The sequence below is a fragment of the Bos indicus genome, chromosome 22, assembly GCF_029378745.1.
Source record: "Bos indicus isolate NIAB-ARS_2022 breed Sahiwal x Tharparkar chromosome 22, NIAB-ARS_B.indTharparkar_mat_pri_1.0, whole genome shotgun sequence".
In the NCBI taxonomy this organism is placed as follows: domain Eukaryota; kingdom Metazoa; phylum Chordata; class Mammalia; order Artiodactyla; family Bovidae; genus Bos; species Bos indicus.
In genome coordinates, this window is record NC_091781.1 from 49,903,883 (window position 1) to 49,916,227 (window position 12,345).

At 56.6% G+C, this 12,345-nt stretch overlaps 3 protein-coding genes across 5 annotated transcripts; 2 read left to right on the top strand and 1 right to left on the bottom strand.

Annotated features, from left to right (window-relative positions):
- Window positions 1–170: 170 nt before the first annotated feature.
- CYB561D2 (cytochrome b561 family member D2) lies at window positions 171–3,184 on the bottom strand. 2 transcript variants are annotated; one of them, XM_019984940.2, is made up of 4 exons: window positions 3,042–3,184; window positions 2,470–2,618; window positions 1,966–2,003; window positions 171–1,002 (listed from the first exon to the last, which is right to left on the bottom strand). In XM_019984940.2, exons 2-4 carry the CDS (start codon window positions 2,594–2,596, stop codon window positions 499–501), a joined length of 669 nt encoding a protein of 222 aa, XP_019840499.1. In that variant the 5' UTR covers window positions 2,597–2,618; window positions 3,042–3,184; the 3' UTR covers window positions 171–498. The 2 variants fall into 2 exon arrangements, with proteins under 2 accessions (XP_019840499.1, XP_019840500.1); XM_019984941.2 differs by having other exon boundaries at window positions 3,009–3,139.
- Window positions 3,185–3,201: 17 nt separating this feature from the next.
- On the top strand, window positions 3,202–6,548 carry NPRL2 (NPR2 like, GATOR1 complex subunit). Its single transcript, XM_019984939.2, has 11 exons — window positions 3,202–3,425; window positions 3,956–4,047; window positions 4,150–4,318; window positions 4,471–4,579; window positions 4,946–5,082; window positions 5,173–5,270; window positions 5,390–5,426; window positions 5,545–5,638; window positions 5,714–5,831; window positions 6,099–6,241; window positions 6,332–6,548. The coding sequence occupies exons 1-11, from the start codon at window positions 3,348–3,350 to the stop codon at window positions 6,397–6,399; spliced, it is 1,143 nt and encodes a 380-aa protein (XP_019840498.1). The 5' UTR covers window positions 3,202–3,347; the 3' UTR covers window positions 6,400–6,548.
- A 1,433-nt stretch (window positions 6,549–7,981) lies between these two features.
- On the top strand, window positions 7,982–12,170 carry ZMYND10 (zinc finger MYND-type containing 10). Of its 2 annotated transcripts, XM_019985146.2 has the most exons (12): window positions 7,982–8,249; window positions 8,517–8,625; window positions 9,532–9,648; window positions 9,772–9,825; window positions 9,945–10,079; window positions 10,170–10,258; window positions 10,348–10,448; window positions 10,759–10,931; window positions 11,181–11,306; window positions 11,392–11,513; window positions 11,632–11,757; window positions 11,844–12,170. In XM_019985146.2, exons 1-12 carry the CDS (start codon window positions 8,158–8,160, stop codon window positions 11,917–11,919), a joined length of 1,320 nt encoding a protein of 439 aa, XP_019840705.2. In that variant the 5' UTR covers window positions 7,982–8,157; the 3' UTR covers window positions 11,920–12,170. The 2 variants fall into 2 exon arrangements, with proteins under 2 accessions (XP_019840705.2, XP_070632777.1); XM_070776676.1 differs by lacking the exon at window positions 8,517–8,625 and having other exon boundaries at window positions 7,983–8,249.
- The last annotated feature ends 175 nt before the right edge of the window (window positions 12,171–12,345 follow it).

The window sequence follows — 12,345 nt, forward strand, 5'->3', positions numbered from 1 at the left end:
ACTATCCCCAGCTCTGGGCTATTCCTCCCATCCAGTCTTTTCAGTCTTTTTTTTTTTTTCTTTTTGACTGCACCTCGTGGCATATGCTTAGTTCCCCCACCAGGGATCAAATCTGCACCCCCTGCATTGGAAGCTCAGAGTCTTAATGACTGGACCATCGGGGAAGTCCCTTCAGTCTTTTTTTTCCACTTTATTGTACTTTCTTCTCTTCTGTAATTTCTGGACATACCAGCAAAAGCTGAGTTTCTGGGGGTGGGGGATAGTCTTGCAACCCCAACTTCATCCAGGCACATGATCCATAAACTCCTCTGGGACGGTAGAGAAGGAAGGAAAGGGGAGGCACCGCAGCATGAGGAGCAAGTAACAGTGTCACACACAGGACTCTGGCTGCCCCAGGGCCTGAGGCATCCCATGAGCGAGCTGAGGGAGTCCAGGAGGCCTCAAACGTGGCTTCCACACTGAGGGGCAAATCCAGGCTTTCCCAAGGCTGGGAAGAGTTCACGGCTGGATCCTCTTGCGGTACAGGTAGGCGTTGCTCACCTGGTTCATAATGACCAAGCTGGTAATGACAGGGCAAAGCACAGCCAGGTACCAGACCCCACCGGTGACTGTGGCAGTGAACCAGAGTGAGCACATGCCCAACAAGAGGCTGGCACCCCCCAGAAGGTAGCCCACCAACCCCGAAGTGGCGTGGTAGAGCTTAAGCTTGGCCAGGGGCCATCGAGGCAGCAATTTGGGGTAGAGCAGGCCCACCCCACCCGAGCACTGCAGCCCTGCCCACAGCACAGCTAGCAGCCCTGCCCGCCCATGCCAAGTGGCCAGGTGGGCTTTGCCAAGCTGTTCCTTGTGGAGGATGACAAGGCCCAGGCCCAGCAATGCACACAGCAAGGCCAGCAGCTGCAGAACCCAGTGGCAACGCGCTCGGCCCTTCCGTGAAAGGGAGCGCAGCAACGAACTCTCAGGAGAGAACACCAGCAATGCCTCGGTCATCAGGAAAGAGAACTGTGAAGACAAAGATAGGACACTAAATGGGAGTGCTGCCAAGCAGAAGGGCAGAGTTTTAGATACAACCTAAGCTGCCCACTAGTGTGGGCAGAGTGCCCTTTATTCTCTTCCCCACTGACTAGAGTATTTGCTGGGGCAAGAGTGGAAAACTATCTGGGACAGAACATGTGTTCTGAGTAACCACAAGAGGTACCTCTCCACACTTCTTCCTGGGTACTACTCTGAAATGTCATCTCTGCTGTGTTACCCAGGAAACAAGCTTTGAGATGGGGCAGTTATAAATGATTCACAAGCTTTGTTTCCCTGACAGGCCTGGATACAATTTCTTGGCAAGAGTTGTCCACATGGGTGCCCTGTTTCAGGGAATATTAGGCGCACCACTGTAAATTAAGGTGACAGGAGGCACAGGTACACCCAAATGCATATTAACCTTCTGGCCTGGAGGTGGCTAAAGCATCATTTTGTACTTAGACAAACCCATTTGCCCTGCATCTTGATTACCCTAGTTCAAGTCTCAGATATAAACTGTGGCAGGAGTTGGAGCCTACAGTTCCTCCAACCCCACATCCCACCCCTCCAAATAGATATTAAGTGTCCATTTACATTTAGAGGCCACCACAGTCTGGGGTGTTCATTGGAAGGATTGATGCTAAAGCTGAAACTCCAGTACTTGTGGCCACCTCATGCAAAGAGTTGACTCATTGGAAAAAACTGATGCTGGGAGGGATTGGGGGCAGGAGGAGAAGGGGACAACAGAGGATGAGATGGCTGGATGGTATCACCAACTCGATGCACATGAGTTTGGGTGAACTCCGGGAGTTGGTGATGGACAGGGAGGCCTGGTGTGCTGCAATTCATGGGGTCGCAAAGAGTCAGACACGACTGAGTGACTAAACTGAAGACCACCCCCAGAGCTGTACTTCCTCCCACCCCTAAGAGCTGGCCAGGTTCACTACTTACAGCCAAAGACATAAGCACAGGGTGCCAGGAGAAGAGACCTGGAATGAGAAGAGGAAGCCTCATGAGGCTCAAGCAAGAAGAACCCAGCCACACCAATCCCCACAAACTGAGGAAAATGAGCAGCCCATCACCCAAGGAGGTGCTGCCAAAATGCAAGCTCTCTCTTACCACAACAAGCTGACCCCATATCTATTCTCTCTTCCTGGATCCTCCCTGGATCAGAGGCCACCCTTCAACACTTCTTTCAGCCCTCCTTTCCCCCTGTACTTTGCAAGAGACAGCCAAGTGCAGCACCCAGACAAGAGAAGCCAGGTACTCTGTGGGGCCTGGCCAAGCTGGCAGAGCCCTCTCTCTCATCTACTCCACCCTGTTTATCCCTCCAGCACGGCATGTCCCTGAGCCAGCCAGGCCTTTCCCAAGAGTCAGACCCAAAGCTTCCTATTGCCCCTGCTCCCCAGGAAAAGTGACAGTTCCCAAAAGTCAGTAGCTATGCATTGTACTTACTGGAGCCAGGCCTGGCAAGTACAGCCACAAAGATGGTGAAGCCCAGGGCCACAAGGTGGGCAGCAGCCCCGGAGACAGTGCGCAGAGCTCGGTATATGTGTGACTCGGTCTCCACAGAAAGGGCCATGATCAATCAGGCCGGCTATAGTCTGAAAGCATAGCAGAGTGAGCAAGGGCCTCTGGTGCTTGCTGTCCACTCTTCTAACTGGAGCAAGGGTGGCGGAGCAGGAATGCCACTCTCTTCCAAAGAGTTAAGGTAGGAAGGGACAGCATTAAGGCAGGGCCCAGAAATAGTCGCGGGCTGGTGGCCTGTCAGCCTGTATCCGCATCTGAATTGGCACAGATCACTGGTCCACCTTCCAGGTAAGTTACGCAAGGCCGTGTAATAGACTACAAATCCCAGAGTGCATCACGCCGTCGCAGGACGGGAGCGCCTGCTGGAGGGGCGTGAAGCACTACGGGAACTGTAGTTCCCGGTTGCGTCGAAATTACAGCCTCAATCTCTTTGCGCACACCCTTCCCACGTGCAGCTGGCTTACTGCTTCTACACGCCAGGGATTCGCCTGCCTCACCCGCAGCGCCGACCCGAGGAGGTGGTTCGGTCCCGAACAAGTGGGATTCTTCGGGCGCTAGCCGCGCGCCCTGCCGCTCCGCCGCCTAACTTCCGGGTGCGACGCCTACCCACCCGGGACTTCCTGGACTGTTCTCCGCAGCCACACGGCTGAGTTGCGCTGCGCAGGCGCTGTTGAGCAGATGGCTTCGCGGGTGTTACCAGCGCGCAGGCGTGTCTGACCTGGCGGCCCAAGCCTCTGCTCTGTTTCTGACAGGTGCTCCCAGGAATAGAGGCCCCAGCTACAGACCCCGGCCCCACTAGCGCCATGGGCAGCAGCTGCCGCATCGAATGCATATTCTTCAGCGAGTTTCACCCTACGCTGGGACCCAAGATCACCTATCAGGTGCTATCCGGGCTCGCGGGACAATGGGGGATAGAGGGACGCTCCGGGGAGTTCAGTCAGTTGACTGGAAGCGATGGAACCCCGTGCCCCGTGTTGCACGCAGGCACGCCGCTCCCTCGTTCGCGGGGAATCGTGAACCACAAGTATATTCAAACCCAGTCCCGAGCTCCCGGTGTGGCAAAGCAAACAAACATCACATAGGCAGTGATTGTGGAAAATGGGGCTGTGTGGGCCCAAGGGAGGTGCCAGGTCCTATGAGAGGTGTGAGTGGTGATCCACTAGTGTCCCTGCATGCATAGAAATTTAGGTGTGGGAGGAGTGTGCCAGGTGGAGGGAACAGCATATGCAGAAGCCAGGAGGTAGGTGAAAACATAATGTGTGTGTGGAAACAAAGTTGGAGTAGGCCTGGGTGGATGGGAGAGAGGAGAAACCCTGGAGAAGAGAGCTTAGGTCTTGAAGGTCACCCTGTGTACTCTGCCTAGTCTCTGTACTAGGTCCTCTAAGGGGTTTCTTGTCACTCCCTTCCACAGGTCCCTGAGGACTTCATCTCCCGGGAGCTGTTTGACACCGTCCAGGTGTACATCATCACCAAGCCAGAGCTGCAGAACAAGCTCATCACTGTGTGAGCCCCTAGCTGGGGAGTGGGCAGGGCTCCCAAGGAGGCGTGGACAGACCTGGGGACAGGAGGAGATTGATTTTGTTCCTACCTGTTCCCCTCGTCCAGCACAGCCATGGAGAAGAAACTGATAGGCTGCCCCGTGTGCATCGAGCACAAGAAGTATAGCCGCAATGCCCTGCTGTTCAACTTAGGCTTTGTGTGTGACGCCCAAGCCAAGACCTGTGCCCTTGAGCCCATTGTCAAAAAGCTGGCTGGCTACCTGACCACACTGGAGGTCTGCACACAATGGGCTTGCATGGATGGGCAGGCAGAATTAGGGAAGGTGTTCGCATGTCTCCAAAGCCCTCCAGACCTGGGAACCTGTGAGGGAGGGTGCCAGCCAAGGGTCCTGGGGTGTGCCAACCATGCTGTCCATGCCCCATCCAGCTAGAGAGCAGCTTCGTGTCCACGGAGGAGAGCAAGCAGAAGTTGGTGCCCATCATGACCATCCTGCTGGAGGAGTTAAATGCCTCAGGCCGGTGCACTCTGCCCATCGGTATGGCCTGGCCTCTACAAGGACAGCAGAGGGGTTGAGGAGGGATGGGAAAGTGGTAGAGGAAGGTGGGCCCAGTCAAGGACAAGACAAATTGGCGGCTAGGAAATAGCCATGAGCTTGGCTGACGATGTCCAGGGTCCAGTGGATGATGGGGTTGGGGAGGGGGAGGCCAGTAGAGTTCTCTGGCTCTGCTCCCTGAACATGTTTCTTCCCCTGAATGGACCTCAGTCTCTTGTTCCATAAAAGGAGGAGATTGATCCTACCCGGAGCCACCTGTCTGCCTCAAGGGTGGCTGGGAGGACTGCCTGGTAATTGAGGGCCTCTTGGAAGAGTTGGCACTGAGGATATGGGTGGGATCCCCTGCAGATGAATCCAACACCATCCACTTGAAGGTGATTGAGCAGAGGCCTGACCCCCCTGTGGCCCAGGAGTATGATGTGCCTGTCTTTACCAAAGACAAGGAGGATTTCTTCAACTCACAGTGGGACCTCACCACACAGCAGGTGTGCTCACCACCCCGGCCATCATGACCTGTGGCTGGCCTCAGCCCTGGCCTCATCCCACTTCTACTGAACCTGTTCTTCCCTGCCCAGATCCTGCCCTACATTGACGGTTTCCGCCACGTCCAGAAGATCTCAGCCGAGGCAGACGTGGAGCTCAACTTGGTGCGCATTGCCATCCAGAACCTGCTGTGAGTGGGGAACAGTGACACCCGGGACAGGTTTACCTGTCAGGAGGAGCCCAGGGACCCTGAGTGTAGGCGCTGGGAAGGCATGGCCCTCAGAAGCTGAGCACTACTGTTTCCCCCAGGTACTATGGCGTTGTGACACTGGTGTCCATCCTCCAGGTAGGTGAGTCTGGGGTCTGAATAAGTGGAGACTGGATCATGTGACTGGGCCCAACTGGGGCTGTGTCAGACTTCCAAGCCCCTTACTCAAGCCCCTGTGCCGCCTACTACCCTCCAGTACTCCAATGTGTACTGCCCGACACCTAAAGTCCAGGACCTGGTGGACGACAAGTCCCTGCAGGAGGCGTGTCTATCCTATGTGACCAAGGAAGGTATTGTCAGGCTCTGGGGGAGGCCATCTCCGGGAGGGCAGGGCCACCTGGAGAGCTGACCCTTGATGCCTGCAGGGCACAAGAGGGCCAGTCTCCGGGATGTATTCCAGTTGTACTGCAGCCTGAGCCCTGGAACTACTGTGAGAGATCTCATTGGCCGCCACCCCCAACAGCTGCAGCATGTTGATGAACGGTCAGAGGGGGGCCCCTTGAAGCATGAGAGGTTTGCCTGAGGGGAGGTACATTCTCTGTGTCTCTCTGGAACTCTGGGTCAGAGAGAAAGCAGGAGACACCTAGTGAGCAGAATCACATGGCACTGCTAATCCAGGAAGGCTTCCTGGAGGTGGTGGGTTTTGGAGACCAGTCTGGTCATGGAAACAAAACCGGAGGGGAGACTGGCCTGGCTAGAAGGAAGCCTCGCCCAGAGCATCACCTCTTTCTTCCTTGACACTCATCCCAGGAAGCTGATCCAGTTTGGGCTTATGAAGAACCTCATCCGGCGACTACAGAAGTATCCTGTGCGGGTGTCTCGGGATGAGCGGAGCCACCCTGCCAGGCTATACACAGGCTGCCACAGCTACGATGAGATCTGTTGCAAGACAGGTAGAAGCAGGCAGGACCGCTGAGGTGGGGTCAGGGCAGCGTGGCCAACCCCCTCAAGGCTCCTGACCTCACCTCCACCACACCATACAGGCATGAGCTACCAAGAGCTGGATGAACGGCTGGAAAACGACCCCAACATCATCATCTGCTGGAAGTGAGGCTGGTGGCGGTTGGACAAGGCACGCAGCTATGGCTACTCTCTTCTGCTAAGCCCTGCCTGATGCATGAGGACTAGACCAGAAAACTAGTCCATACTGTCCTAAGGTTGACCCTCATTTCTGTAAATAAAGTCATCCGTTTCAACCTACGTTTATTGAAGACTACCTCTGAGCCAGCCACCAGAGAGGAGTAGTGAATGAAATACCCCTAGTCCTGGCATCCTGGAGCGCCATCTGGTGGGCAGAACCGACAATGGGCATGTAAAAGTGCCCACTAATTATAAACTGAAATAATCAGCCAGAAAGAAACAATCAGAAAGCTGAGATGAAAAGTGAATTGGGATAGGAGCTGAGACTGCTCTGTATTAGGTGGGCAAGGAAGGCCTAGCTGAACTAGTGTAAACCAAACCCTGAAGAAGGAAGAATACACCAGGCAGAGGTAACAGGTGCAAAAGCCCTGAATCCAAATCTGCTTTGGGATATGTGAGGAAGCCAAGGGAAGCCCATGGGACTGGAACATAGAGGGCAAGGGGGAGCGGGGCAAGAAACAAAGTCGGGAGGTAGGACAGGAGGCAAAAGCCTGATCTCTGCAGAGCTATGGATAAGCTGCTTTGGACATCCAAAATCTCTCTGACGTCTATTTGTCACTCAGTGGTGTCCGACTCTTTCGTGACCCCATGCATGTAGCCCACCAGGCTGCTCTGTTGGGGGAATTCTCCAGGCAAGAATACTGGAGCCATTTTCTTCTCCAGGGGATCTTTCTGACCCAAGGATTGAACCTGGGTCTCCTGCACTTCAGGCAGATTCCTTACCATCTGAGCTACCATAGTATTCAATGTTTTGAGGGCCAGAGGCAGCCAGATCCACTGTCAAGTGAGGAAGGAATGTCTCATGTACAATTTTTTTTTTTTCTAGCCACGCTGCATGTGGGATCTTAATTCCCCAACCAGTTATCAAATCCACACTCCTTGCATTGGAATCGTGGAGTCTTAATCACTGAACTATCGAAGTCCCTCATATACACCTTTAAAAGACTCCTGGTGGGAATTCCCTGGAGGTCCAGTGTTTAGGATTTCAAGCTCTTAAACTGCCAAGGGCTGGGGTTCGATCCCTGGTCCAGGAAATAAGATCCCATATGCTATAAGGCAGAGGAAAGCTCAGGAAGGTCAAGGGTGGAACCATTTCCACCAGTAACAGTAACATGAGAGGTGATGGCAGCCCGGACTAGGAAGGAGAGAAGTTGTGAGCCCTGCGCAGTATTTTGGGGATAGAGCCAACGAGGTGGAGCTGGACGCCAGAAATGCTGGAGCAAGGAGGCCAGAGAGAGGAGCATCAAATGTGGGCGGAAAGAGAGTCGCTACTGGAAGAGCTGGTGGGGGGCGGGCCGACTTGACATCCATCTGAGGAGGGAGCCTAAGCTGCAGGAGTCTGGAACCCTCGAGCTGCAGCCGTTTGTGAGGGAGAAAGCTCTAGGAGTCCAAAAAGAGTTGCTGCCCGCAGCCTGACTGGCAAGCAAGACGCTGGCGGGTGAGGACCCAGCAGGGGCGGGGCCCAGGTAGCACTGCGCAGGCGCCGAGCTTACCGTTTCCATGGTGGCGAGGACTCACGCGCAGCAACAGCTCCGCAACTGTAGGGTCCCAGACTTCGGCCCCGCGGGAGACCGTGGTCCCCGAGCGTGTCGGCATCGCCACCCCAGAGCCAGCTGCTGCCCGTGGAGAGCCAGACCCCACCTTCACGCTCTCGGTCCGTTGCGGAGACATGGGCGACCTGGAGCTGCTGCTGCCGGGCGAGGCTGATGTGCTAGTACGGGGACTGCGCAGCTTCCAGCTGCGCGATATGGGCTCCAGAGGGTGAGGCCGCTGAATACAGGGTCAGGCGGCGTCATGGGGTCAGAGTCCTTGAGTTGGGGGAGTGTGGGCCAGAGTCCTCTGAGGAGACGGTTTGCCCAGCGTGGAGGGGCCCTTAAGTTGGGGAGGTAAACCTCTCTGAGATAGGGTTATATGGTCCTGAGCCACCTTGGACCCCTCAGAATAGGGTTAGGCTTCAATAGCACCCAGCCCTGACCCCCAATCCTACTGCACATATGTGCACCCACATGCACACACAACCCGGGGCAGGTGGAACCAGCAGCATGAGAACCTGGAGAAACTGAACATGCAGGCCATCCTCGATGCCACGGCCAGCCAGGGAGAGCCCATCCAGGAGCTGCTGGTCACCCATGGGAAGGTACGCTGGAGTCACAGGCAGGGTTCCTGCCTTTTTACCACCCCACACCCCACCACCCATCTACCCTCTCAGAAACTGGGTGCCTACACTTCCCTCTGATGGGCACCTCGGCCCTCCCCAAAGGAGAAAGAAGAGTGTGTAGGACCCTGGCATGCCTGGTGGGGAGCAGGGTGCAAGCTGATTAGGGAGATAGTCCTGGATCCTAGAACAGCCTAGGCTGTAGGGTGAGGGCCCAAGTTCTAAAGGCATTCCTGAATAGCCTGTCAGGCTAGAGAGGGGCCCCCAGTGAAGTGGGGCAGAACTTTGGCATAGAAGGGGACAACCTCCCCAACAGGAGAGAGAGAGAGGGAGTTAGAAACCAGGAGTTGGCTTGACTGGAATGTGAGCCAGGAGGTGGCACCAGTAGATGACCTGAATCATCACTGACAAAAGGGTTCCTCTGCAAGGAAAAAGTGGAGCCCCCTACTGGTGGGGTGGGGTAGGAATAGGGCACTATAGAAGGACCTCAGAAAAGAGTGAGGCCAAGGCACACAAAAGCCTCTGAAGATGAGAGAACAAGGACAAGAGAAGGCATGAGCAGGAGGCATGAGCAGAAGGCTGGCCTGAGGGTGCACTTGGATGGGGGATATGGGGCAAGGGCTCAACTGCAGAGGGGGAGCATGGCAGCCTGGGGACAAGGCAAGGACCAATCCATATGAAGCCTGGGGGATGGAGACCCTCCCAGAGGTGTTGGAGGCAGCTGGGAATGAAGGTTCAAGGTGCAGGAGAGAGGTTTGAGAAGGAATTCATGGGGCATAGGAGAGCCTAGGGGTCCACGGGAATTTGAGGAGGGCTGAACTGGGCTGACCTGTTGGCAGGCCAAGACAGGCCCATCTCACCCCTTGTCCTCTGCCCTCCCCCTCAAAGATCCCGACGCTGGTGGAAGAGCTGATTGCAGTGGAGATGTGGAAGCAGAAGGTGTTCCCTGTGCTGTGCAAGCTGGAGGACTTCAAGCCCCAGAACACGTTTCCCATCTACATGGTGGTGAGCTGGGCCGTCGGTGCATAGCCCTGCCCGCCCCTTCAGACAGCCCTGGACTAGAGAGGGTGGCTGGTAGCCCGTATCCCGCTCTCAGCAGCTCTGGGCCCTATCCTCTTTATGTGACAGTTACACCACGAGGCCTCCATCATCAACCTCCTGGAGACAGTGTTCTTCCACAAGGTGAGGCAGCCACCTTGCCCATTGGCTACTGCCCTCGGCGAGAGTCTGGCGGCGAGGGGGGTTGTGTCTGTGTGGCCAGAGCATCAGAGCCAGGACGTTTCCCCCTCCCTGCCCTTCAGGAGGTGTGCGAGTCAGCGGAGGACACTGTCTTGGACCTGGTGGACTACTGCCACCGCAAACTGACTCTCCTGGTGGCCCAGAGTGGCCGTGGTGCCCCTCCTGAGGAGGAGTCCCAGTACAGCAGCCCCATGCAGGTGGGCTGAGGTGCCCTGGGGCTGGCAAGGGCTAGACCCCAGTCCCCCCTAGCTTGAACACCATGTGCCCCACCCTACCCCCCACCCCAGGAGCTGCAGAAGCAGGCAGAGCTGATGGAATTTGAGATTGCGCTGAAGGCCCTCTCAGTGCTTCGCTACATCACAGACTGTGTGGACAGGTGGGCAACCCAGTCAGGCCTGGGGCCTGCAGTGGAGGGCTGGGAGCCTGGGCCTGTCACCTCCACTCACCTCCCCATCCCCATCCTAGCCTTTCCCTGAGCACCTTGAGCCGCATGCTCAGCACCCACAACCTGCCCTGTCTCCTGGTGGAATTACTGGAGCACAGTCCCTGGAGCCGACGGGAAGGAGGTAAGGTCCTCCTCCACCCGCCTAAGCCCCAGTTCACTGCTTCCAGGACATCTTCCAGGATTGATGGGGTGGGCCACTTGCAGCCAGATAAACTTTGCCCCCTTGCCCAAAGAAAATACCAGGATGTTTCCCCCACAGTGGGCCTAGACCTGGACTCTGTTGCAGGCAAGGCCTGTGTGTCCACTATTGAGGAGTCACGCTGCTCTGAAGTGAGCCCCACCCCAGCGTGGGTGTGTGCTATGGCCCACGCAGCTGGATCATTCAAAGCACACGCAATGCCTTCACCCCGTATGTTGGTTCCTCTTTCCAGGCAAGCTGCAGCAATTTGAGAGCGGCCGTTGGCAGACAGTGACCCCCTCAGAGCAGCAAAAACTGAGCAAGTTGGATGGGCAGGTGTGGATCGCCCTATACAACCTGCTGTTAAGCCCTGAGGCCCGGGCCCGCTACTGCCTCACAAGCTTTGCCAAAGGACAGCTACTCAAGGTAGGAAACTCCTACATGAGTGTCCACAGCCCCTGCCCTGCTGTGGGTCACCCTTGATGTTTATTTTTGCCCGCCTACCTCAGCCGCAGCCCTCTCTCCACACCTTGGGCCTCAGGTGATAACAGCAACTAGTGGGACCTGGGTCCCACTGGCACCCTCAGCCCAGTCCAGCCCAGCCCAGGCCCTCCCTGTTCCCCAACCCTCTGGTCAGCACCGCCTCACACTGGCCTCCCCTGGACACCCTTGCAGCTTCGGGCCTTCCTCACAGACACACTGCTCGACCAGCTGCCCAACCTGGCAGACCTGCAGGGTTTCCTCGCTCACCTGGCCCTGACTGAAGCCCAGCCCCCTAAGAAGGACCTGGTGTTGGAACAGGTAGGCTCTTGGAAGTTAGTTGGTCAGGACCACTGCTCACTTGACCAGCTCCTCCTCCCTGCCACTCTCTGCTTCTCTTCCCCAGATCCCAGAAATCTGGGAGCGGCTAGAGCGAGAGAACAAAGGCAAGTGGCAGGCTATCGCCAAGCATCAGCTGCGGCATGTATTCAGCCCCTCGGAGCAGGACCTGAGGCTGCAGGCACGAAGGTGAGGCCTCCTAAGCCAGCAGAAGAGGGATAAGGGAGGTAGCAGCGTGGATGTGGGTGGGGTTGCTCCTGTCCCCCCACCCACAGGTCCAGCAAGTCCTTCTGGACCCATTTTCCAGGTGGGCTGAGACCTACAGACTGGATGTGCTCGAGGCAGTGGCTCCAGAGCGGCCCCGCTGTGCCTACTGCAGTGCAGAGGCCTCCAAGCGTTGCTCCCGGTGCCAGAATGAGTGGTATTGCTGCAGGTAAGGGCATCCCAGGACCTTGGACCCCTAAGTTCCACTCCATACCCCTTAGAGCACTGCATCTTCACCGGCCCATTTGCCTGCAGGGAGTGCCAAGTCAAGCACTGGGAGAAGCATGGAAAGGCTTGTGTCCTGGCAGTCCAGGGGGACAGAGCCAAGTGAAGGCTGCAGCTGCTGAGGGCCAACCACCCATGCCTACAACCCACTCGAGTGTCCCCCCAAAACCTCTGGATCTCAATCTGGCCTCTGCAAGTGCCCCAGCCTCCCAGGTGGTGAGGATAGTAGGCGGGAAGAGCTGTTGACCCATCTCCCCCCAAGCTAAGCGTTCCCCACTTCCTGCTCTATCAGGCGGGAAGGCTTGGGGTGCAGCCTCCCCAGGCTGGGGCAGGAGGCCTGGGTGGGAGGGGCGGGGGCGGGGGGGGGGACAAGGGCCGGATGTGGGGACCCTCTTCCTCTAGTACTGTAAAGTAAAGCTAGCTTCCACAAACACGCCTGTTTCCGCGTGGCCCCTTGAGGTCGTCGTGGTTGTTAAGAGGAGGGGAGTGGCTCGCTGGATGAAGGGAGGATAGGAAACGGAGGGCGGGGACT